This window comes from Pogoniulus pusillus, chromosome 40, assembly GCF_015220805.1.
Source record: "Pogoniulus pusillus isolate bPogPus1 chromosome 40, bPogPus1.pri, whole genome shotgun sequence".
Lineage (NCBI taxonomy): Eukaryota > Metazoa > Chordata > Aves > Piciformes > Lybiidae > Pogoniulus > Pogoniulus pusillus.
In genome coordinates, this window is record NC_087303.1 from 7,395,298 (window position 1) to 7,418,200 (window position 22,903).

The following is a 22,903-nucleotide window of genomic DNA, read 5'->3' on the forward strand; positions in this document are numbered from 1 at the left end:
GCAACTCCTCGCTCGTGACAGTCTGCTCAGGCAGGCCCTGAGCACTGTGCGCAGTCCTCCAGCAGGGTGCTGTGCTCCAGCCCTCTGCTGTCCTGCAGCCGTGCAGCCGGTGAGGGACTCGGTTTCAGGATGTGTGCAGTGGGTCCCATGACCACGATTGGCCTCTCTGGGAGGGACACTGCAGTGTGCACTGTGCCTGCCCTGGACTGGCGCTGGTGGGAAGGTTTCTCTGCGGTGCCTGCTGCAGCTGATGCAGTTCCCCAGTGTGACAAGTAAATTGGGATCATTTAATACATTACTGTGCCAGAAACGAGAGTTAGATCCTATGGCACAAGCAGACATTGCTCTCGAGGCCACCTCTGCAGTGGTACCCTGGTTTGAGATGGCTGGGGAAGGGATCAGCAGGGAGCAGCAGGCCATGCTGTTCTAACTGGAAAGTTCTTTGTTCCTGTTAACTCTGGTGAAAAGTTTGGATCTTGGTGCATAGACCTGTTACAATCTCTGCCTGGCAACAGCCCTCGACTCCCTTCAGACACGTGTAAGGCGATGCAAAGTCACTGCCCCGTGGCAGCTGCGTCTATAAAGGGGCTGGAAAGCTCAGACCTGTTGCACGCCGTGGGCGGGCAGGAGGCTCCCCGGCCTCCCCCTGCTGCTTCTGCTGCTTTTGCCTAAATCAAGTTGATTTTCTCGTATCCAATCTCAAAGTCTGCGAGAAGTGTTTATAACGAATTTGGTGCCGTGGCTCGGATCCTCGTTGCTCTGAGCTGGGACTAAGGCTGCGGAAAAGGCACCTCCGTCTCAGACGGTTCCGAGGCTGAAACCTCTCGGCTCAGACCACTCGGATACCCGAACCCAGGTAGAATAAGCAAAAGGAAAACAACTCCTCCTGTCCCTAAGGAGCAGGCGAGAAGCGGTTTTCCGCGGGTTCTGCTTTGTCGGGGAATTTGGGTTCCTGGCAGTGCAAACGAGTGAGAGGCTCAATCGCGGACGAAGCGAGTGCGGACCCTTCAGTGGTGCAGTTCCCATATCCCGCCAGGGACTGGGTCACGAACAAGGGGAAGCGAATGTGTGTGTGTGTGTGTGAGAGAGAGAGAAGCCACTCCAGAAGCGGTTCCTGGAAGTGCAAACGAAGGCACTCCAGAAGACATGGGATCCAAAGCTGCAATCACAGCAGGAGAGGATTAGGTTACCTGACATCCCGCCTGAGGTCTGGGGAGGCAGGGAAATGAGGGGGGGAATATTATACAGATTCCTGCCAGGGCTAGCCACGGAGGGCTGCCCCTGATCCCTGCCCGGTGCCAGGGCTAGGCACGGAGAGCTGTCCCTGATCCCTGCCCGGTGCCGGGGCTAGCCACGGAGAGCTGCCCCTGATCCCTGCCCGGTGCCGGGGATAGCCACGGAGAGCTGCCCCTGATCCCTGCCCGGTGCCGGGGCTAGGCACGGAGAGCTGCCCCTGATCCCTGCCCGGTGCCGGGGCTAGGCACGGAGAGCCGCCCCTGATCCCTGCCCGGTGCCAGGGCTAGGCACGGAGAGCCGCCCCTGATCCCTGCCCGGTGCCAGGGCTAGCCACGGAGAGCCGCCCCTGATCCCTGCCCGGTGCCAGGGCTAGGCACGGAGAGCTGTCCCTGATCCCTGCCCGGTGCCAGGGCTAGGCACGGAGAGCTGTCCCTGATCCCTGCCCGGTGCCGGGTCTAGCCACGGAGAGCCGCCCCTGATCCCTGCCCGGTGCCGGGGCTAGCCACGGAGAGCCGCCAGCAGAGGGGCGGCCGAGGTGGGTTCCGGGGCGCGGCGAGCGAGCAGCCCCGGGCGCAGCCCCGGCCGGGGAGCTGCAGCGTGAGCGTCCCTGCTGGGACCCAAAGACAGGAGCCTGAGTTAACTGAGGCTGCAGTGTTCCGGAGCGGCGGCGCCGCAACGGACCCCGGAGAAGCCGCCGGGAGCCCCGGGGAGAGTTCCCTCTCCTCTGTGTAGGGCCGGGCGCCCTGGGGTGGGCTCCCCCCGGAGAGGGGCCGAGCCTTGGCCTGTGAGAGAGAGCTATGGGCGGACCCCGGGCAGCAGCAGTTTTGTGTCTGCACCTCCGAATTCAGGTGATGGGAGAGAAATTAAGAAAGAAATGGGGAATCTTTTAGAAGATCCCCTGGGGGTTGCTGAGAAATTTAATCCATTTTTAGGAGCCTCCATTTACACCTGGGATGAATTGCATCAATTCTAAGGATTTTATTTACAGTAGAGGAGCAGGAAATGATGAGAAGAGCTGGAATGAGAAATTGGGAACACAGGCATCAGCAGGGTCCTGCTGGAGAGGTTATCACCAGAATCCAGCACCAGGAATTCACAATTTAGTGGATTCCAGAGCAGAAAGATCTACTATACAAACTGTTCCTCTAGGATGTAGGGAATCTTCAGAGAGAATGCAGGTGACTGGAGCAAAGGGAGAACCTTCCAAAGTGCCTCTCATTAAAGAGGTGGAGATTGAATCATCTACTAAATTCATGATTGGAAACTTTTTATTAGTCCCAGAAGCAGAATATAATCTACTAGGATGGGGCTTGATGGTAGAGTTAGGAATCAATTTAGAGATCAGTAGGCAGGAAATAAAAGTAAGATGATGTGTCCTCACTGCAGAAGATTAAAAAGAGATAACCCCTGAGGTTTGGTACACTCCAGACTCAGCAGGAAAATTGGATATCAAACCTTTAGAGGTTAAAATTAAAGATCCATCAGAGCCTATAAGGGTAAAACAGTATCCTATATCCCCCGAGGGAAGAAGGGGATTACAACCCACAACTGATAGGCTGTTGGAACAGGGAATACTAGAACCATGTATGTCCCCTCATAATGCACCAATTTTACCTGCTAAGAAACCAGATGGGATGTATAGATCAGTACAAAATTTAAGGGCAGTGAACCAATGAACCCTTACTCGGTTCCCTGTGGTGGCGAATTCATACACCTTACTAAGTAAATTGTCACCTGAGCATAGCTGGTACAGTGTAATAGACTTGAAAGATGCCTTTTGGGCTTGCCCTCTTAAGGAAGAGAGTAGAGACTGCTTTGCCTTTGAATGGGAAAATGCAGAAACCCGCAGAACTCAGCAGTGGGGGTGGACAGTGTTGCCTCAAGGATTCACAGAGTCACCAAATCTTTTTGGGCAAGCCTAGGAACTGATACTGCAAGATTTTGAAGATGATCCTGAGGTAACCCTCTTGCAATGTGTAGATGATTTACTGTTAGCAGGGAAAGAACAAGAGAAAGGATTAAATTGTTGAATTTTCTTGAGTCAAAAGGATTAAAAGTGTCAAAATGGAAATTGCAGTTTGCTGAAGAAAAGTGAAATATTTAGGACATTGGCTGGAGAAAGGGAAAAATTGTTAGAACTCCAGCAGGTTAAGGGAACATTGGACTTGCCACCCCAAAAACTGAGAGGCAAGTTGGGCAGCTTTTGGGGTTACTAGGATATTGTTGGCAATGGATTGAAAACTGTAGGGAGAAGGTAAAATTGTTGTATGAGCAATTAACCAAGAATGGGTTGTTAAAATGGAGTCAGGAGGATGATCAGAATTTGAGGCTATTAAAATCTGATTTAATTGAGGCTCCAGTGTAAAGCTTACCTGGCACAAGAAAACCCTTCTTTTTGTACGTGAATACAGAAGAAGGGACTGCATCTGGGGGTTTAACTCAAAATTGGGCAGGATGTAAAAAACCTCTAGGGTATTATTCAGAATTACTAGATCCTGTTAGCAGAGGATGGCTCACCTGCCTGCAAGCAATGGTATCAACTGCTCTATTGATAGAGGAAGCCAAGAAAATTACTTTAGGGGGTGAATTGAGAGTATTTACCCCCCATGACCTAAGTGGGATATTAAATCAAAAGGCAGAGCAGTGGCTGACTGACAGCAGACTTTTAAAATACAGGAAGATTCTAATACATTCCCCTAAACTAACTCTGCAAACAACAGGAGCTTTAAACCCTGCTCAATTTTTATATGGTGAACCAGAATTGAGTTTGAGCCATGACTGTGTCCAGCTGATAGCAAAACAGGCTAAAATAAGGGAAGATCTAGAGGATGAGGAATTATCAGGGGGAGAGAAACTGTTCATAGATGGCTCCTCATGAGTAGTGAAAGGAAAAAGGACATCAAAAAGGGGTAGGTAAAACAAAGGAAACAATTTAGCTGATGAGGAAGCAAAAAGAGCAGCCCTATTGAATATAAATGCAGAGCAGACATCAGGTGTTAACACGACAGTAAGTTTCACACAGAGAGAAAAACTTCAGCAAATGGGGGCTATAGAAAAGGGGGGCAAATGGACCCTACCTGATGAAAGGGAAGTGATATCAAGAGGAATTGCTAGAGGAATTGTAGAAAAATGACACAATCAAACTCATTGGGGGATACAGGCACTGGTAGAGCAATTTGAATCAAATTATGCTGTGTGGGGATGTATGGGACAGCAAGAAAATGACAGAGGCTGTCTAACCTGCCAACGACTTAATGAAAGGCAGATGAGAGAATGAGTGTTAGGAGGAAGAGAATTAGCTAAGAGACCCTTTGAGAGAATACAGATGGATTTTACTGATCTGCCCAAGGTAGGAAGATAGCAACATCTATCAGTATTGGTAGGACACTTGACCCACTTTGTGGAAGCCTTCCCAGTCATCAGAGTAAATGCTGGAATGGTAGTCAGAATAGTGCTAGAAGAAATTATACCACGATATGGATTGGTAATAGCTATAGACTCAGACAGGGTTCCCACTTTACTTCCAAAATAATCAAGGATGCAATGGAGACATTGGGAATAAAGTGGGAATATCATACCCCCTGGCATGCACAGAGTTCAGGAAGAGTAGAACACATGAATGGGGAAATAAACACCTCACTAAGCTGATTATGGAAACTAAACTGAGTTGGGTTAAGTGTCTTCTTTGGCCCCAATGTATATAAGGACGCAGCCTAGAGGAGACAGGAGCATCCCTGTTCGAGATGTTGTAAGGTGTGCCATGTGATTTTGAGGTCCCTGTCGAACATCCAAAAATGAGAGATAGGATTCTGCAGGAATATAGAGTGAGTTTAATGCATAGAAGGCAGGAGCTAAGGAAAAAGGGGATGGTAGCACAAAGGCTGCCCTTGGATTTGGTGACTCACAAAAATCAACCTAGTGATAAAGTTCTAATTAAGGTTTGGAAGGAGTCCACAATGACTCCCAGGTGGGAAGGCCCTTTCCTTGTTTTCCTTACTACAGATTCTGCCATCCCTACAGCTGAAAAGGGATGGAGGCTTATTAGTAGAGTAAAGGGACCTCTGCATGCGGAGGAATGGACTGTTGCTGGAGAAGATCCTATGACTAAGAGCTCCTCCTGAATCTGAGTGGACTCCTACCTCTTGCAGACAGGAAGCTGCTGCCTCAGGACTCCTACCTCTTGCAGACAGGAAGCTGCTGCTACAAGAGTCTCTTGAGAGTCTCAGGATAGAAATAAGTTCTTAATTAATAGAGGCGTGGAGAGAATTAAAAGGAGGTATATTTGTGGCAAAAGAGAATGTAATTACTGGGCAAAATATTATTGTGATAATGTGGATTAATATTGGGGATTAATAGGGAGACTTTAATCTTGAAGGGCATCTGTTTGCACTGTTAAGACCAATTTGAAACTTTAGAAAGGATGAGATTGAACAAGGCCAAGGGCAGGGTTCTGCACTTTGGCCATAACAACCCCAAGCAGCACTACAGGCTGGGAACAGAGTGGCTGAGAGCAGCCAGGCAGAGAGGGAGCTGGGGGTACTGGTGGGTAGTAGGCTGAAGATGAACCAGCAGTGTGCCCAGGTGACCAAGAGAGCCAATGGCATCCTGGGCTGGCTCAGGAGCAGTGTGGGCAGCAGGACAAGGGAGGTTCTTCTGCCCCTGTACTCAGCACTGCTCAGGCCACACCTTGAGTGCTGTGTCCAGTTCTGGGCCCCTCAATTCAAGAGAGATGTTGAGGTGCTGGAAGGTGTCCAGAGATGGGTGACAAAGCTGGTGAGGGGCCTGGAACACAAACCCTATGAGGAGAGGCTGAGGGAGCTGGGGGTGTGCAGCCTAGAGAAGAGGAGGCTCAGGGCAGAGCTCATTGCTGTCTGCAACTACCTGAAGGGAGGTTGTAGCTGGGGGGAGGGGTGGCCTCTTCTCCCAGGCAACCAGCAATAGAACAAGGGGACACAGTCTCAAGTTGTGCCAGGGGAAGTCTAGGCTGGATGTTAGGAGGAAGTTGTTGGCAGAGAGAGTGATTGGCATTGGGATGGGCTGCCCGGGGGGGGTGGTGGAGGCACCATCCCTGGAGGTGTTCAAGAAAAGCCTGGCTGAGGCACTTAGTGCCATGGTCTAGTTGACTGGATTGGGCTGGGTGTTAGGTTGGGCTGGATGATCTTGGAGGTCTCTTCCAACCTGGTTGATTGTATGCAAGGGCAGTATTCCAAGTGCTTTGGGCTAAGGAGCAGGATAGTCCTGGAGCACTGGAGCTATGAGGTAGTAAAATCGGGAAAAGTCAGTATTTGATGCAACAGGCATGGGATCTGGAACAGCTGTGCTGCACACAAGAGGGCTTCAAAGTTTGGTGTTACAGGAAAGTGCTGTAGTAAATTGATTATCAGATGGGGAGGTGAGTGACAAGGAGTGGGCAGAGGCCAGAAGATCTCTTGACAATCTTCCGAGGACAGGTGTCTGATCCCTGAAGAGTACCTACTGCTGCCAAGAAGAAATACCATCCCCTGCTGCTCCTGGCTGAAGCACAGGCGTGGGGAAGGCAGAGAGGTGCATACTTGTGGGATCCCCTTTACTGAAAATGTGCTCTGGAAGCATCATCCTGTTAATTGGTCCACTGCTTAGTATCACACTGGCCAATAACTATGATACAAGCCTTGTACTTGGCCATGAGCAGTACTAAAGCTGACCAGATTGAATAGTGTTGGTTATGTTGTGATGTAAAAACCTCCCTTCCATGAAGCCATAGGTGTAAATGGGACTTATGAGGAAAATAATAAAAGCAACCCAAGCCAGTGCAGTTGGAATACAGGTGAAAAGAAAGGAATGACCATACAACCAGCAAGGGGACAAGGGAGAGGTTTAGGTATGATTCCAATAAATATGAAAACCTTTTGTGGAAGTAAGAAGGAGCAACAGCTCCACTCAAGTTGGGCTATAGCCACCAACGGAACCAAATGGATCTGTAGTCCTTAGCTTCATTGTCCTAAGTAGTACTGAAGAATAGGATGTGCTTCCCTGGGAGAGGAGTGCTGGGGTTATGCAATCACAGCGGAGTGGGGAGAGACTCAGCAACGATTCGAGAAAGAGTACTTTGTAAATGAATGGTCAAAAGAAAGAGGGGGGATTGTGACAAGTAAATTGGGATCATTTAATACATTACTGTGCCAGAAACGAGAGTTAGATCCTATGGCACAAGCAGACATTGCTCTCGAGGCCACCTCTGCAGTGGTACCCCGGTTTGAGATGGCTGGGGAAGGGATCAGCAGGGAGCAGCAGGCCATGCTGTTCTAACTGGAAAGTTCTTTGTTCCTGTTACTCTGGTGAAAAGTTTGGATCTTGGTGCATAGACCTGTTACAATCTCTGCCTGGCAACAGCCCTCGACTCCCTTCAGACACGTGTAAGGCGATGCAAAGTCACTGCCCCGTGGCAGCTGCGTCTATAAAGGGGCTGGAAAGCTCAGACCTGTTGCGCGCCGTGGGCGGGCAGGAGGCTCCCCGGCCTCCCCCTGCTGCTTCTGCTGCTTTTGCCTAAATCAAGTTGATTTTCTCGTATCCAATCTCAAAGTTTGCGAGAAGTGTTCTGAAGAGGCAGCACAACACATTTCAGGTTTTGCTGACGAGAGGCTGCTGCCAGCCCTGCCGGGCCGCTGCCAGGCTCTGCCATCCTCACACTCAGCAGTGTCTGGAAGCAGTTCCGCAGCGACTCTTCCTCGGCTCCAACCCTCTCTGCAGCCTTTCCTGCACAAGAGGGCACACCCAGGCGAGGGCTCAGCAAAGCTGGGGCTGATGGCCTGGGGCTCTGCAGGAGCCTTTCTCACCTGCAGTTGCGGGTGCTGGGTGGGAGCCAACTGCACTGTGTCCCACCCTCTCCTCCTGTGGGAGTGGAGAAGGCTTCCCTGTGAGTCCTGCGTGCCCCTCACTTCCCCGGAGAAATGCCCTTTGCCCTGCCTGTGTCTGCAGTGAGCACAGACGGCAGGACCAGGCAGAGACAGGTAACAGTGCACAGCCACCCCCCCTCCAGAGCCAGCCCCACAGAGCATCTGCAGGAGAAAGGATGGCACAGAGCCATGGGCTGGGATGCAGCAGAGTTTAATGAGTCAAACCCGGGAAACGAAGCAGTTCTTTGTGGAGGTCCTGGTGCAGGGAGCAGCAGGAGCAGGAAGGAATCTGCACCCCATGGCTGTGGTGGAGATGCCAGCAGGTGCCCATGTGCCTGCCCCACAGAGGGAGCAGGGCCAGCAGGTCCTCCCTAGGCTGGCTTGGTGGTGCTGCCAGGCCACGGGAGCAGGAGAGAAGGAGGCCACGGGAGGGCCATCAGAGAGTGGCAAAGGGCAGAGGCAGGCATGGGCTGTGCTGTGCCAGAGCCCAGGCTGGCCCTGTCCTTTGGCAAGGGGTGCTGGGGGTGCTCAGCCCCTCTGAAAGCAGCAAGCGGATGCTGTGTGCCCAGGGCAGGAGCATCTGGTGGGTGCCTGGGGGCCTTGCCCAGGGCCAGGGCCAGCAGCTCTAGCAGGGGAGGCAGCTCCTGCCCAAGCTGGAGAGGCCAGAGAGGCCAAAGCCCCCGGAGCTGATGGGCACCCCCTGGTTGCTGAGGATGCTGCCAACGGCAGCAGAGGTGGAGTTGCCCACGGCGGTGTTCTGTGGGAAGGAGGTGAGGATGGGTCCGGGCAGGGTCACCACCACGGGGGAGGGCTGGATGGCAACGGTGGAGTCCTGGCACCTCACACAGCAGGGCTCAGTGCAGCTGTTGGCCAGCGGGGTTGGGCCGCAGGGCTGGCAGGGCTGGCACGGGCTGTAGCAGGACATGGCTGGCGATGGAGCTGAGCCTGGCAGAGAGCAAGAGGGAAGCAGAATGGGTGAGGGACAGCCTGGTCCCCCCACTGCAAGGCAGTTAAAGCACTTGCTGGGTGGGGAGCTGAGTGGTGCTCAGAGGAGGGAAGGGAGAGAGAGGGCTTGAGACTCACCTCGTCCTCAAGAAGAATGAAGTGAGAGAAGTGGATGAAGAGCAGGGCTTTGCCCTGGCTTTTGTACTGCTCACTCTGCCCCAGGGCTGCAGTCATGCAGATAGAGGCAGCTTAATTAGAGGTAATTTTGCAGCAGAGTCTCTAATTGAAGGCAGCCCAGCCCACGCAGAGGCACTTTTGGTTTTCCACCTTTCGATGCTTCCATGCTGTGATTTATGCCATGACCCTTTGAGGCTCCTTTCAAGTGCTGAGATGAGAGAGCCAAGGGTTGTCAGGACAGGAGTGCATCATTCTGACCCCGTTGCTGTGCAGATGTCCGCTGGAGGATGGCCTGGGATCTTCCTGTGGGATCAGTCACCCTGCTCAACGCCAGGGCTGCAGCAGGCTCCGCTGGCACTGCTCTGCTTTCCAGCGAGTGAGCTGCACTGTCTAGTTTGAGTCCCCTGCTCCTGGTGCTGTGGGACACAGCTGCCAGTCTGTATTCGCAGCGTCACAGCATGTCAGGGGTTGGAAGGGACCTCCAGAGCTCACCCAGTCCCAAGGCAGGGCACACAGGAATGCATTGGGGGGGGGTTGGAAATTCTGCAGAGGAGACTCCACAGCCTCTCTGGGCAGCCTGCTCCAGGCTCCAGCAGCCTCACACCAAGGAAGTTTCTCCTCATGCTGAGGTGGAACCTCCTGCGTTCAGCTCATACCTGTTGCGCTTTGTTCTGTCACTGGGCACCACCAAGCAGAGCCTGGCACCTTCAGCCTGGCACCCACCACTCTGGGGTTGGACTGGATGAGCTCTGGAGGTCCCTTCTCACCTCTAAAGTTCTGTGATTCTGCCTTATTGCTGCTGAGCACCCAAAAGAGCTTGGCCCAGCCACTGCCCCACACCCCTCAGACATCTGTACCCATCGATCAGATCCCCTTTCAGCCTGCTCTTCTCCAGACTATACACCCCCAGGGCTCTCAGCCTATCTCCACATGGAGATGTTCAACTCCCCCAAACATCCTCTTGGCTCTCTGCTGGACTCTCCAGTTCTGCCACCTCTCCCCTGAGCACCATCCCCTGGGGTCTCCAACCAGTGCCTGCAGTGTGTTGGGGTCCTTCCCTGTGAACTCTGTGTTTGACTCCTATGTATGTGTCTAACTCCTGGGTCTCTTCTCTCACTGCTGGGTCTCTTCTCTCACTCCTGTGCCTGTTCTCACTCCTTTGTCTGTTCTCTCACTCCTGTGCCTGTTCTCACTCCTGTGTCTCTTCTCTCACTCCTATATCTGTTTTATGTCCAGTGCTGAAATCCTATTCTGCTGGGAACTGGGAGAAGGGAAGGATCCTGAGTCATGGCCACGCTCCCCAGGCACTTCTGCTGTCTGCTGAGGAGGGTCAGCAGAAGGCTTGAGCTCGGAGACTGCTGGCAGTGAGAGCAAGGGCACTGCAGGGCAGAGGGCAAGGCTGTGCCTGCTGCTCCTGCAAGAGACTTCTCTGCATTCACCTTGGGCTGTTCTGAGTGAGCTCATTCCACGTCTCTAATGACTGCACAAATGATCCACCCAGGGCTGAGTCCCCTCTTGCCCCATTCCTCCATGACCCCTGAACAACCCTGGGCGCTTCTCTGCCCACACCCCCAGGTAAGTCTCTTGGCTTGGGGCTGTGGAGAGCCTCCAAGAAGCAGGACCTCATTCTGCTGATTCCATTCCAAAGGTGTTTTCTGCAGTCCCTGAGATATGGCAGTGGAATCCTGGCCAGTGTCCCAGGCTGGACTCCACACCCAGAGAGGTGCCAGAGCAGAGGAGGCCAAGACAGGTGAGGAAATTTCTCCTTGAACCAAGCAGTCTAAGGAGAAAGAGAAGCTGGAACCAGAAGCACAGCACAGCAGCCTGAGGAGGGACTGCCATGGGCTGTCAGAGTGAGCTGGGACAGAGGGAGAGAGGATGGAGCCTGGCAGAAGGGGTGCTTCAGAAACGAGAAAATGAAAAGGAGGCAGTGAGAGAAACCAAATTCCAAGCTGTGTGCTCAGGAAGAGTCTCCTGCACTCAGGATGAGTCTGCTGCCAGTCACTGCCTGCAGGGGCTGGCCTCAGGGCATGGAGCCCTGCCAGGACACTATAAAAGGAAACCCAAAGCCTCCCTCTGCCATCCAGCCTCTTGCCTTGCTCTCCTTGGGAACCAGGTGAGTCTGCAGCCTCTTCTGCTTCTCAGCCTTTGCCAGGCTGAGAGCTGGCACCAACTGACACCTCAGCCAATACCTGCTCCTCCATGGCATGGCAGGAGTAGAAGATCCCTGTTACAGAAGTGGGCAGAAGGAGGTGCAAGCATGGAGCCAGGCTGGGTGCTGGCTGCGGTGACTGCTGAGCTGTGCCTGGGGATCTCCCTCGCTCTGGCTGCTCATGGCTGGACACATTTGGGCTGAGCAGAAGCTCATAGGTCTCTGTACAGAAACTCCACCTGCGTGCAGCATTGTGTTTAGCCTCCTGTGCTGGGGTGACAGGATGCTCTTCACGGCCCACTCCTGCTCTGCTTCTCCCTGTCCTCTCTCCTAGGTGCTCCTCCATCGCCAGCCATGTCCTGCTACAGCCTGTGCCAGCCCTGCCAGCCCTGCGGCCCAACCCCGCTGGCCAACAGCTGCACTGAGCCCTGCTGTGTGAGGTGCCAGGACTCCACCGTTGCCATCCAGCCCTCCCCCGTGGTGGTGACCCTGCCTGGACCCATCCTCACCTCCTTCCCACAGAACACCGCCGTGGGCAACTCCACCTCTGCTGCTGTTGGCAGCATCCTCAGCAACCAGGGGGTGCCCATCAGCTCCGGGGGCTTTGGCCTCTCTGGCCTCTCCAGCTTGGGCAGGAGCTGCCTCCCCTGCTAGAGCTGCTCCCTGCACCGACAGCTCCACCTGCATCCCCTCATGTCTCTCCTTTCTCTCATTAAAGTTTGCTGTATCCAGGCCCCTTCCTCTGGGTCGTCCTTTCCCCTGCAGATGCTCTCCAGGATGCTCCAGGCACAGAGCTCTTGCCCAGGGCTGCTGCTGCTGGGAGGGGGCTGCTGGGCTGCTGCTGGGCTGCTGCTGGGCTGCTGCTGGGCACAGGCCAGCGCTGAGCACACTCAGGCCCCGGCAGGGCAGGCTCCAGCTGCTGAGCTTCTCTGCCTCCTTGGCTCTGGCTGCAGTGGCCCCAGGTGCTTCGCTGAGGACCATCGCCCTGGTGCTGCACTCCTTGTCCTTATCCTGGCTGAGCTCAGCGCTGGCATGCAAGGAGGCAGGAGGGAAGGTGGCACTGCCAAGGGAGAGGCACCAGCTGCCCAGGAGAGGCCAGGAGAGCCCACCCTGCCCACAGCATTCTCCAAGGCAAGGCCACAGTGCTCTGGGCTGCCTCCTCAGAGAACCACATCCTCCTGGACTCCTGGAGTGGCTTTGGTCAGAGGAGACCTTTGAAGATCTCTGTGCCCAAGCCTCCTGCCAAGGGCAGGGATCTTTGTCACTGCATCCCATCAAAGCTGGCCTCAACCTGGTCAGTGTTTGGGCATCCCAACATTCCCTGGGCAGCCTTCCCCAGTGTCTCACCACCCTCCTCCTAATCCAAGCCCAATATGCAGACCTGACCCCTTCCAAAGGGAGGTCTGCTGTCTACCAGGGGCCCAGGTTGAGGATGTGATAAGAAGGCTTCCCTCCCTGGCACAGCCCACGGATTACTACCCATTGCTGACCTTCCAGGTGGGCTACAGTGACCCCGGGAGAAAAAAATTAAAGGCTATAAAGAGAGACTCCAGGGCCTTGGGGCAAGTGGTCAAGGGAGTGGGAGCCCAGGCAATGTTCTCTTCTATCCTCCCCGCTAAAGGGACCAACCCAGAGAGAGAGAGGAGGACTCACATGCTCATCCCTTGGCTTTGAGGCTGGTGCCTTCAGCAGGGTTTTGGCTTCTTTGAGCATGGGTTCCCCCACATGACACCAGGGCTGCTGGCAGCAGATGAGGTGCAGCTCTCTCCAAGTGGAAGCAGGTTTATATCCCAAGGGCTGGCTGGAATCATTAATCATGCTTTAAGCTAGGTTGGAAGGGGGGGAGGGTGGAAGCCAGGCCTGAGACAAGCAAGCCTGAGACAACTGTGGGGCCATGTGTCAGCTCCACTGGTGGCTCGGGGGGAGATAGGTAACAATGAGTTGTGTGCTGGAGAAGAGGCAAGAGATGGCATATCAGGGAGGGAGGCTAACAGGAGCCTTCAGCCTGTTACCCTGCAGCACCCTGGGGACACACAAGAGCTCTTTAAATCTTGCAGAGATGGACCACGGGGATCAGGCAATGAGGAATCAGCACATGCAGAGCTTACTGCTAGGCTGGGGGCCATGGAAGGGGCTGGGCATGGCAGGACAGCAGGAGTGGAAGCTGATGGACTGACTCCCTCCTGAAATGCTTACACACCAATGCAGGGAGCATGGGGAGTGAGCAGGAGGAGCTGGAGATCTGTGTCAGGCTGAATGACTGTGATATTCTTGCCACCCCTGAGACATGGTGGGACAGCTCCCACGGCTGGAATGTTGCCATGGATGGCTCTGGCCTGCTCAGCAAGGGCAGAGCAGCCAGATGAGGTGGGGGAGTTGCCCTCTGTGTGCGAGAGCAACTGAAATGTGCTGAGCTCTGCCCAAGGCAGGGGGCAGAACAGGCTGCAAGCTTCTGGGTAAGAGTTAGGGGCTGTGGAAAAGGAGATGAAATTGTTGTAGGGGTCTACTGTAGACCACCAGACCAAGAGGAAGATGTTGATGAGGCCTTCTGCAGACAGCTGGAGGTAGCCTCTAGAGCTAACTCCTTGGTGCTCATGGGAGGCTTCAACCACCCTGCTGTTTGCTGGGCAGATCACACAGCCAGGCACAGGCAGCCCCAAAGGCTCTTGCAGTGTATCAGTGAGAGCTTCTTGATGCAGGCAGTGGAGGAGCCAACAAGGAGAGCTGCACTGCTGGACCTTGTATTAACTAATAAAGAGGCACTGCTTGAGGACATTAAGGTGGGGAACAGCCTTGGGGACAGTGACCATGACATGGTGGAGTTTAGTGTTCTACAGGGCAGCATCAGAGCAACAAGTGAAATTGCAGCCCTGGGCTTCTGCAGAGCTGACTGTGTGCTCCTCAGGGCCATGCTGGCAGCAATCCCATGGGCTAAGGCTCTGGAGGGAAAGGAGCCCAGGAAAGTTGGCTGATTTTAAAGACCACTTCCTCCACGCCCAAGCCAGCTGGGTGCCCCTGAGGGAAACATCAGGTAGCTGTGCCAGGAGACCTGCATGGCTGAGCAAGGAGCTCCTGCAGGAACTCTCAGGGAAGAAGGAATCTTACAATCCACGGAAGAAGGGATTGGTCACTTGGGAGAACTACAGAGAAGCAGTCAGGGCTTGTAGGAAGGCAACAAGGAAGGGCAAAGCCCTCTTGGAACTGAAGCTGGCAAAGGAAGCAAAACAGAACAAGAAAGGCTGCTTCAAATGCATCAGCAGAAAAAAGAAGCCCAGGGAAGGTGTGGGGCAGTGCTGAGCCAGGAGGCAGCCTGAGAGCTGAGGGTGCAGAGAAGGCAGAGTTGCTGAATGCCTTCTTTGCCTCAGTCTTTACACCTAAGGCTGAACTCCAGACCCTGGATGAAGGAGAGGAAGCCTGGAGGAGGGAGTGCTCCCCACTGGTCAGTGCAGACCGAGTTAGGGATCAGTTACATAAACATTCACAAGTCCATGGGCCCTGATGAGATGCAGCCCTGTGGAGAGGGCCCTGGGGGTGCTGGTGGCTAACAAGTTGCCCATGGCACAGCAATGAGCCCTTGTGGCCAGGAAGGCCAATGGGATCCTGGGGTGTATTAGGAGCAGTGTGTCCAGCAGATCAAGGGAGGTTCTCCTCCCCCTCTACTCTGCCCTGCTCAGACCTCATCTTGAACACTGTGCTCAGTTTTGGGCTCCCCAGTTGCAGAGGGACAGGGATCTGCTGGAGAGGGTCCAGCAGAGAGCTACGAGGATGATGAGGGGACAGGAGGGCATGGCTGAGGAGGAGAGGCTGAGGGACCTGGGGCTGCTTAGTCTGGAGAAGAGAAGACTGAGAGGGGATTGGATGAATGTTTATAACTATCTGAGGGCTGCCAGGAGGGGGGGACAGGCCCTGGGGGCCAGGAGGGGAGGGACAGGCTCTGCTCACTGCTCCCTGGCATAGGACAAGCAGCAGTGGATGGAAGCTGCAGCACAGGAGGTTCCAGCTCAGCACAAGGGAAACTTCTTGCCTGGAAGGGTCCCAGAGCCCTGGCACAGGCTCCCCAGGTAGGTCATGGAGTCTCCTTCTCTGGAGCCTTTCCAGGCCTGTCTGGATGTGCTCCTGTGTGCCCTGTGTTAGATAGGATGGTCCTGCTCTGGCAGGGGGGCTGGACTGGATGATCTCCTTGGGTCCCTTCCAACCCCTAATATCCTGTGAGCCTGTGACTGCCTATGTCCAGCCTGCAGCTCCTGCTCCCTGTCCTGTCTCTGCAGGCCTGCTCAGATGTCTCTCTCTGACTCCCTTCTCAGTCCCTTGGATAACTGAGGCTGTACTAAGGTCCCCCCAGAGCCTTCTCTTCTCCCAGCTCAGCAATCAAGCCACAGATGGGCCTGGGGGAGCTGTGCCATGGCCAGGAGGGACAAGCAGGCACCTTGCACTGAAGTCCATCAGGGTTCCCAGGCTCATCCCACTTAGCCACAGCAGTGCCAGCAGCTGAGTGCAGGCCAGCACAGGCCAGCAGTATGAGCAGGGGGAGCAAAGTCTTCACTGGCACTGCCAGGACCCAGCTGCAAGAAGACAGGGCCCACTGCCACCAGGGCCACAGCCAGCAGGGTGCCCACCGCGCTCACACTGCCCTGGTGCCCTTGGCCCTGGCACTGATGTCACAGAGTCACTGGTTCTGGGTGCTGCCTGCCTGGTGAACTTGGAGTCACAGCACCAGCAGCTGCCGGCACCTACCTGGGTCTCTGTAAGGCACTTGGCACTGCCCATGACATCCTGGCCACCAAGCTGGGGCAGCAGGGACTTGAGGGGTGGCCACTGGCTGGAGCAGGGATTGTCTGGATGGTTGCACTCAGAGAGCTGAGATCAACACTTTGGTGTCCAAATGAGCACCAGTGGCAGGTGGAGTCCCTCAGGGGCCAGGACTGGCACCAGTGCAGTTGAACATCTCTGTCCGTGACATGGACAGAGGAGCTGAGCACCCTCAGAAGACTGCAGGTGACTCCAGGCTGTGTGGCCTGGGTGACACTCTGGAGGGAAGGATCCATCCAGAGGGGTCTGAACAGGCTGCAGAGGTGAGCCCAAGCCAGCCTCATGAAGTGCAACAAGGCCAAGGTCAAGGCCCTGCAGCTGGGTCAGGGCAATGCAAGTGCAAATGCAGCCTGGGCAAGCAGCAGCTGAGAGCAGCCTGGTGGAGAAGGCCTTGGGGCTGCCAGCTGGTGCCAAGGTGCCCAGGAGCCAGCACTGGTCGCTGGCAGCCCAGAGCCAGCTGTGTGCTGGCTGCAGCCAGAGCAGGAGAGCAGCAGCACAGGGAGGGGATGCTGCCTGTGCAGAGGGGTTGGAACCAGATGGTCTTTAAGGTCCCTTGAACCCCAAACCACAAGATGAAGATCCCTCAGGACAGCAAACTCTTCCCTGAAGCATTGCAGCTGTACCCCTCAGGTTGATGTCAGCCAGAACCTTGGTCTTGACCCTCCAGGCTTTGGTGGTATTTTGGCCTCCCTACAAAGACCTCCAAGAACCCTTGAGCAACATCTCTGCCTTTGGGCATCTCGGCACAGTGTCTATAGGGGAAGGGATGGCACAGAGCAGGCAGGACCAGGCAGAGACAGGTAACAGTGCACAGCCACCCCCCCTCCAGAGCCAGCCCCACAGAGCATCTGCAGGAGAAAGGATGGCACAGAGCCATGGGCTGGGATGCAGCAGAGTTTAATGAGTCAAACCCGGGAAACGAAGCAGTTCTTTGTGGAGGTCCTGGTGCAGGGAGCAGCAGGAGCAGGAAGGAATCTGCACCCCATGGCTGTGGTGGACATGCCAGCAGGTGCCCATGTGCCTGCCCCAGCGAGGGAGCAGGGCCAGCAGGTCCTCCCTAGGCTGGCTTGGTGGTGCTGCCAGGCCACGGGAGCAGGAGAGAAGGAGGCCACGGGAGGGCCATCAGAGAGTGGCAGAGGGCAGAGGCAGGCATGGGCTGTGCTGTGCCAGAGCCCAGGCTGGCCCTGTCCTTTGGCAAGGGGTGCTGGGGGTGCTCAGCCCCTCTGAAAGCAGCAAGCGGATGCTGTGTGCCCAGGGCAGGAGCATCTGGTGGGTGCCTGGGGGCCTTGCCCAGGGCCAGGGCCAGCAGCTCTAGCAGGGGAGGCAGCTCCTGCCCAAGCTGGAGAGGCCAGAGAGGCCAAAGCCCCCGGAGCTGATGGGCACCCCCTGGTTGCTGAGGATGCTGCCAACAGCAGCAGAGGTGGAGTTGCCCACGGCGGTGTTCTGTGGGAAGGAGGTGAGGATGGGTCCGGGCAGGGTCACCACCACGGGGGAGGGCTGGATGGCAACGGTGGAGTCCTGGCACCTCACACAGCAGGGCTCATTGCAGCTGTTGGCCAGCGGGGTTGGGCCGCAGGGCTGGCTGGGCTGGCACGGGCTGTAGCAGGACATGGCTGGTGATGGAGCTGAGCCTGGCAGAGAGCAAGAGGGAAGCAGAACACAAGGGGCAGGTGAGCAGCAATTTCCACCTCACCATGATGGACATGAGTCAGGAGATGCAGACACGACTGAGACACTGAAGTCAGACCCAGGGTTTGTTCTTCCCCCACCTGTGACCTCCCAGCACAGAGTTCCTCGCCCAGCTCACAGCACAGAATCCAGAGGAGGACAAGAAGGAGCAGGTGGAGAAAGGATTTCAGACTCACCTTGCTGCAAGGAGACGCAGGCAGAGCAGTGGATGAGAGAAGGAGCAGAAGGAGTCCCTTTTATCCTGCTCCTGCACCGCCCCAGGCCCACAGGCACTGCACGTGGGCAGTAATTGCCCTGCAGACTCAGCCCCAAACCAAACATCTCAGCCCATGGCACAGCTGCCTTTGCTTCCATCCAGGCTGCCATTACCTTGCCTCATTTCTCTGATGCCCACTGGGTCAGGGAGGGTGCTTTGAAGTGCCAGGATGGGTTGCTCAAAGCTCTCCAGCACATGAAAGGTGACTACAGGTAAAAGCCCAGGCCCTGTTGAAGCTCTGTGGTTTGGACACTTGCTTCCTGCTGGAGGAATGTGCTCATGGACCAGACAACATCTGGTTCCTCCTGCTGCCCTCCTTCCACCAGGCCTGGGCCACACAATTTGGTTTCAAATGAGCAGAGCACAGCCACAGGCAAGGCTGCTCCTCAGCCACACTGCCTGCAGCCCCCTGGCAGTGCTGACAAGGAGCTGCTGGCTGCAGACAGAGGCTGTTGGGCTCCCTGCAGCTCTTGCTCAGGCACAGCCCCGAGCTCAGGGCTCCTTCTCCTCAGGCTGGGATGCAGCTGCCCTGGCCACAGGGGATCCAGCCCTGCGTGGCACAGGAGCCTGCAGACAGGGCCCTGCTGGCTGCAGCTCAGCCAAAAGGCTGCCACACGGCCAGGCCAAGCTGGGAGTGGGAGTGGGAGTGGGAGTGGGCAGGGAGAGGCTGTCCCTGAAGCTTGGCTGCCGAAAGCTTTCCCTTGGCCTGCTGGGACTGTCCCAGGTGCCTGCACGTCTGCAGGGCAGGGCAGTGCATCACCTCCTTGGTGTGCCCTGAGCTTCTTCTTGTGCCCAAGGACCTTCTGAGCCCCTGCCTGGCCTGGGCACCCTTAGGCACGTGGCACTGCAGGGTCCTGCCAGCCTTCAGTCCCTGGGGAGCTGGAGAGCTTCTTTTGTGTCCCCATGGGGTTGGTTTCTTCTCCAGGCTGAGGAGGCCTTTGGGACATGGGATGTGGATGAGTGCTGATGTCCTAATGCCAGGATAAGATCTGCCACATGAGACCCCAGGATGTGTTCCAGCCAGTGGGAAGACATCTTCTGGAGCCCTCTCTTTCCTCAGTGGGTACTTACCAGAGGTCCTCAGCACAATCTGATCTCATTTGCCAAGACCCTCCCCCGGGGCTGATCTATGCAGGGGGCTTTGTGGGAGCTAAGAGCACAGCATAGCTCAGCCCCCAGTCCACACCACTGTAAGAGGTTCTCCCTTACCAGTTCAGGACTTGCCTTTTGTCACCTTCTTGAATGCCATGAGGCTCCTCTGGGTCTACTCTTCAAGCCAGTCAAGCTCTGCTTGTACTGCAGCTCTGTCCTGGAGGATGTTCTCCTCCATCAGTCTTCAGCTGCTCACAATTGTTGAGTTCAGTCTTGCTCCTGCTGCCTTTTGCCTCTTTCTCTGGATGTCCTGTGCAAGACTCAAGCCCAGCTGAGCTTTAGTTTATTAACCTGTGCTCATCCATGTGCCCCTTTCTAGACTCTGGTGGGATGTTGCCTCTCCTGCAAAAGAGCCAAACCATTTCATGCCCACTGTGGTGCCAGCAGTGCTGAGCAGAGGAAAAGGATCACCTCCTGCCACCTGAGAGCAGCCTCTTCCTCCTGCAGCCCAGGATGCTATCAGATGCTGTTGCTACAAGGGCTTGGGATGGCCTCATGCTGTCCACCAGGACCACATCCTGAGCTCCAAAGCTCTTTCGTCACCCACTGAGCGCAGCCTGTAGTGGTGCAGGAGCTTCACCTTCCCCTCTGCAGGACTTTGCATGAGGAGCTTTCTGCATTTCCCTGTCTGAAACTACTGAAATGATTTTCTGCCTTTGTCTCCACACTCTCCACGTGCCCCTGAGCAGCAGGACAGCTCTGCTCCATCAGCAGCCTCCTCCCCACTCGTTTGTCCTTGGCAAACTTGCTGAGAGTTCAACCCTCCCAACCCTGCAGCTCAGTTAAACAGGTTAAACAGCACTGAGCCCACTCTGGGTCCCTGCACTGCAGCAGGGCCAGTGAAGAGAGACTTCATGGCCTTGGGGTGACCCAGTAAGGGATCAGGAGCACCAGTGGTGTTCTGCCCTCCCAGCTGTGGGCTGGGGCTGTGATGGAATAATCAGGAAGAGGCAGGAGATCAATGCCTGCTTGCCAGTCTCGTGCCTATGGCTGGGAGCTGGGAGCAGAGGAGCCTGAGGGCTGCCCTCAGTGCTGTGCTAAAGATGTGCAGGGCAGTGTCAGCAGGACACAGCCAGGATCTGCTCAGGGATGGCCAAGGACATGAAGTGCAACAAGGCCAAGGTCAAGGTCCTGCAGCTGGGTCAGGGCAATGCCAAGCCTGGGTGAGGAGTGGCTGAGAGCAGCCTGGTGGAGAAGGCCTTGGGAATGTCAGTACCAAACTGCCCAGGCCCAGCACTGCCTGCTGGCAGCCCAGAGCCAGCTGTGTGCTGGCTGCAGCCAGAGCTGGAGAGCAGCAACACAGGGAGAGGAGTCTATTGGCACTGCCAGGGGTCAGCTGCAAGAAGCCAGGGCCCATTGCCACCAGAGCCACAGTCAGCAGAGTGCCCACAGGACTCACATTGCCCTGGTGCCCTTGGCCCTGACACTAATGTCATAGAGTCACTGGTGCTGGAATTGGTGGCTTCTCGAGTTGGGTTACAAGAAAATGACAGAATCATGGAATGTGAGAGGGGCTTGAGTGGGAAGGGACCTTTAAAGCTCATCCAGTGCCACCCCTGCAGCCAGCAGGAACTTCTCCAACCAGAGCAGGCTGCTCAGCCCCACACAGCCTCCCCTGCACTGCTGCCAGCCATGGGCAGCTCCCAGCTCTCTGGGCAGCCTGGCACAGGCTCTCCCTACCCTCAGTCAAACATTTCTCCCTTCTCTCCACTCTCAAGTTCCTTTCCTCAGTTTCCAACCATCCCCCCTTGGCCTGTCCCAACAGGCCCTGCCCAAAACTCTGTCCCCAGCTTTCTGATCCCCCTCTTTGCCAGGCGTTTACCCTACTATTTCCCCCTCCCTTTTCACCCCCTCCCCCTCTTACCTGTGCTCCCACTGGCAGAGAAGTCAAATTTGGCAAGAGGAGAGCTTCAGCTGAGTTGCACAGAATGATTCACTGCTCTGCTGCAGAGCTGTCAGATTACACCAAAACAGAAAGAACAGTAAAAACAAAAAGGAAAACACCCAGCTGAGGTCTGTGCAGCACAACTGCACCACATGGAATGACACCAGAACCAGAGTGAGCTGACCCCCACCCCCTGACTGCCACAGCTTCCCTGCAGGCAGCACTGCTCAGAGCACGGCAGGGATGTAAATGATGTGCCTCAAATCATTGCACCCTTCAAGCACTGAGAGGCCACCAGAGGGCTAAGAATGAGGAAGCAGAGCAGGAGACCTCTGGAAGGCCAGGAAAGCTTTGGCTTTCCTAACCACAACCCGACAGAGCTCAGGCAGCCTTGGCCTTCTCATCCTGGCACTTCAAAGCACCCTCCCTGACCCAGTGGGCATCAGAGAGACGAGGCAAGGTAATGGCAGCCTGGATGGAAGCAAAGGCAGCTGTGCCATGGGCTGAGATGTTTGGTTTGGGGCTGAGTCTGCAGGGCAATTACTGCCCACGTGCAGTGCCTGTGGGCCTGGGGCGGTGCAGGAGCAGGATAAAAGGGACTCCTTCTGCTCCCTCTCTCATCCACTGCTCTGCCTGCGTCTCCTTGCAGCAAGGTGAGTCTGAAATCCTTTCTCCACCTGCTCCTTCTTGTCCTCCTCTGGATTCTGTGCTGTGAGCTGGGCGAGGAACTCTGTGCTGGGAGGTCACAGGTGGGGGAAGAACAAACCCTGGGTCTGACTTCAGTGTCTCAGTTGTGTCTGCATCTCCTGACTCATGTCCATCATGGTGAGGTGGAAATTGCTGCTCACCTGCCCCTTGTGTTCTGCTTCCCTCTTGCTCTCTGCCAGGCTCAGCTCCATCACCAGCCATGTCCTGCTACAGCCCGTGCCAGCCCTGCCAGCCCTGCGGCCCAACCCCGCTGGCCAACAGCTGCACTGAGCCCTGCTGTGTGAGGTGCCAGGACTCCACCGTTGCCATCCAGCCCTCCCCCGTGGTGGTGACCCTGCCCGGACCCATCCTCACCTCCTTCCCACAGAACACCGCCGTGGGCAACTCCACCTCTGCTGCTGTTGGCAGCATCCTCAGCAACCAGGGGGTGCCCATCAGCTCCGGGGGCTTTGGCCTCTCTGGCCTCTCCAGCTTGGGCAGGAGCTGCCTCCCCTGCTAGAGCTGCTGGCCCTGGCCCTGGGCAAGGCCCCCAGGCACCCACCAGATGCTCCTGCCCTGGGCACACAGCATCCGCTTGCTGCTTTCAGAGGGGCTGAGCACCCCCAGCACCCCTTGCCAAAGGACAGGGCCAGCCTGGGCTCTGGCACAGCACAGCCCATGCCTGCCTCTGCCCTCTGCCACTCTCTGATGGCCCTCCCGTGGCCTCCTTCTCTCCTGCTCCTGTGGCCTGGCAGCACCACCAAGCCAGCCTAGGGAGGACCTGCTGGCCCTGCTCCCTCTGTGGGGCAGGCACATGGGCACTTGCTGGCATCTCCACCACAGCCATGGGGTGCAGACTCTCTTTTGGCCCCTCCTACTCTGTGCTCTGGGACATCTACTCCCAGTCATTGTTTCTGTCATTTGACTCATTAAACTCTGCTGCATCCCAGCCCACGGCTCTGTGTCATCCTTTCCCCTGCAGATGCTCTCCCAAAGCTCCCAGGGAGGCACCAACTGGCCAACATTTGGCAGCAGGTTGC

At 55.8% G+C, this 22,903-nt stretch overlaps 4 protein-coding genes across 7 annotated transcripts in view; 2 read left to right on the forward strand and 2 right to left on the reverse strand.

Moving 5' to 3' along the window:
* Positions 1-780: 780 nt before the first annotated feature.
* LOC135191697 (feather keratin 1-like) lies at positions 781-12,069 on the forward strand. Of its 3 annotated transcripts, XM_064174220.1 has the most exons (3): positions 8,167-8,225; positions 10,882-10,983; positions 11,720-12,069. In XM_064174220.1, the coding sequence occupies exons 2-3, from the start codon at positions 10,905-10,907 to the stop codon at positions 12,037-12,039; spliced, it is 399 nt and encodes a 132-aa protein (XP_064030290.1). In that variant the 5' UTR covers positions 8,167-8,225; positions 10,882-10,904; the 3' UTR covers positions 12,040-12,069. The 3 variants fall into 3 exon arrangements, with proteins under 3 accessions (XP_064030293.1, XP_064030290.1, XP_064030291.1); XM_064174223.1 differs by lacking the exons at positions 8,167-8,225; positions 10,882-10,983 and adding an exon at positions 781-856; XM_064174221.1 differs by lacking the exon at positions 10,882-10,983 and having other exon boundaries at positions 8,172-8,225.
* Positions 8,638-9,253, reverse strand: LOC135191698 (feather keratin 1-like). Its single transcript, XM_064174224.1, has 2 exons — positions 9,195-9,253; positions 8,638-9,056 (listed from the first exon to the last, which is right to left on the reverse strand). Exon 2 carries the CDS (start codon positions 9,034-9,036, stop codon positions 8,737-8,739), a length of 300 nt encoding a protein of 99 aa, XP_064030294.1. The 5' UTR covers positions 9,037-9,056; positions 9,195-9,253; the 3' UTR covers positions 8,638-8,736.
* A 4,932-nt stretch (positions 12,070-17,001) lies between the features above and the next one.
* The window catches only part of LOC135191686 (feather keratin 1-like), a 40,541-nt gene continuing 34,639 nt past the window's right edge, over positions 17,002-22,903 (reverse strand). For both annotated transcript variants that reach the window (XM_064174211.1, XM_064174212.1), the window contains exon 2: positions 17,002-17,825. In XM_064174211.1, the coding sequence (XP_064030281.1) occupies positions 17,506-17,805 (300 nt within the window). In that variant the 5' untranslated portion in view covers positions 17,806-17,825 and the 3' untranslated portion in view covers positions 17,002-17,505. The remainder of the gene's footprint in view (positions 17,826-22,903) is intronic.
* On the forward strand, positions 21,747-22,463 carry LOC135191684 (feather keratin 1-like). The gene is made up of 2 exons (XM_064174210.1): positions 21,747-21,829; positions 22,064-22,463. Exon 2 carries the CDS (start codon positions 22,084-22,086, stop codon positions 22,381-22,383), a length of 300 nt encoding a protein of 99 aa, XP_064030280.1. The 5' UTR covers positions 21,747-21,829; positions 22,064-22,083; the 3' UTR covers positions 22,384-22,463.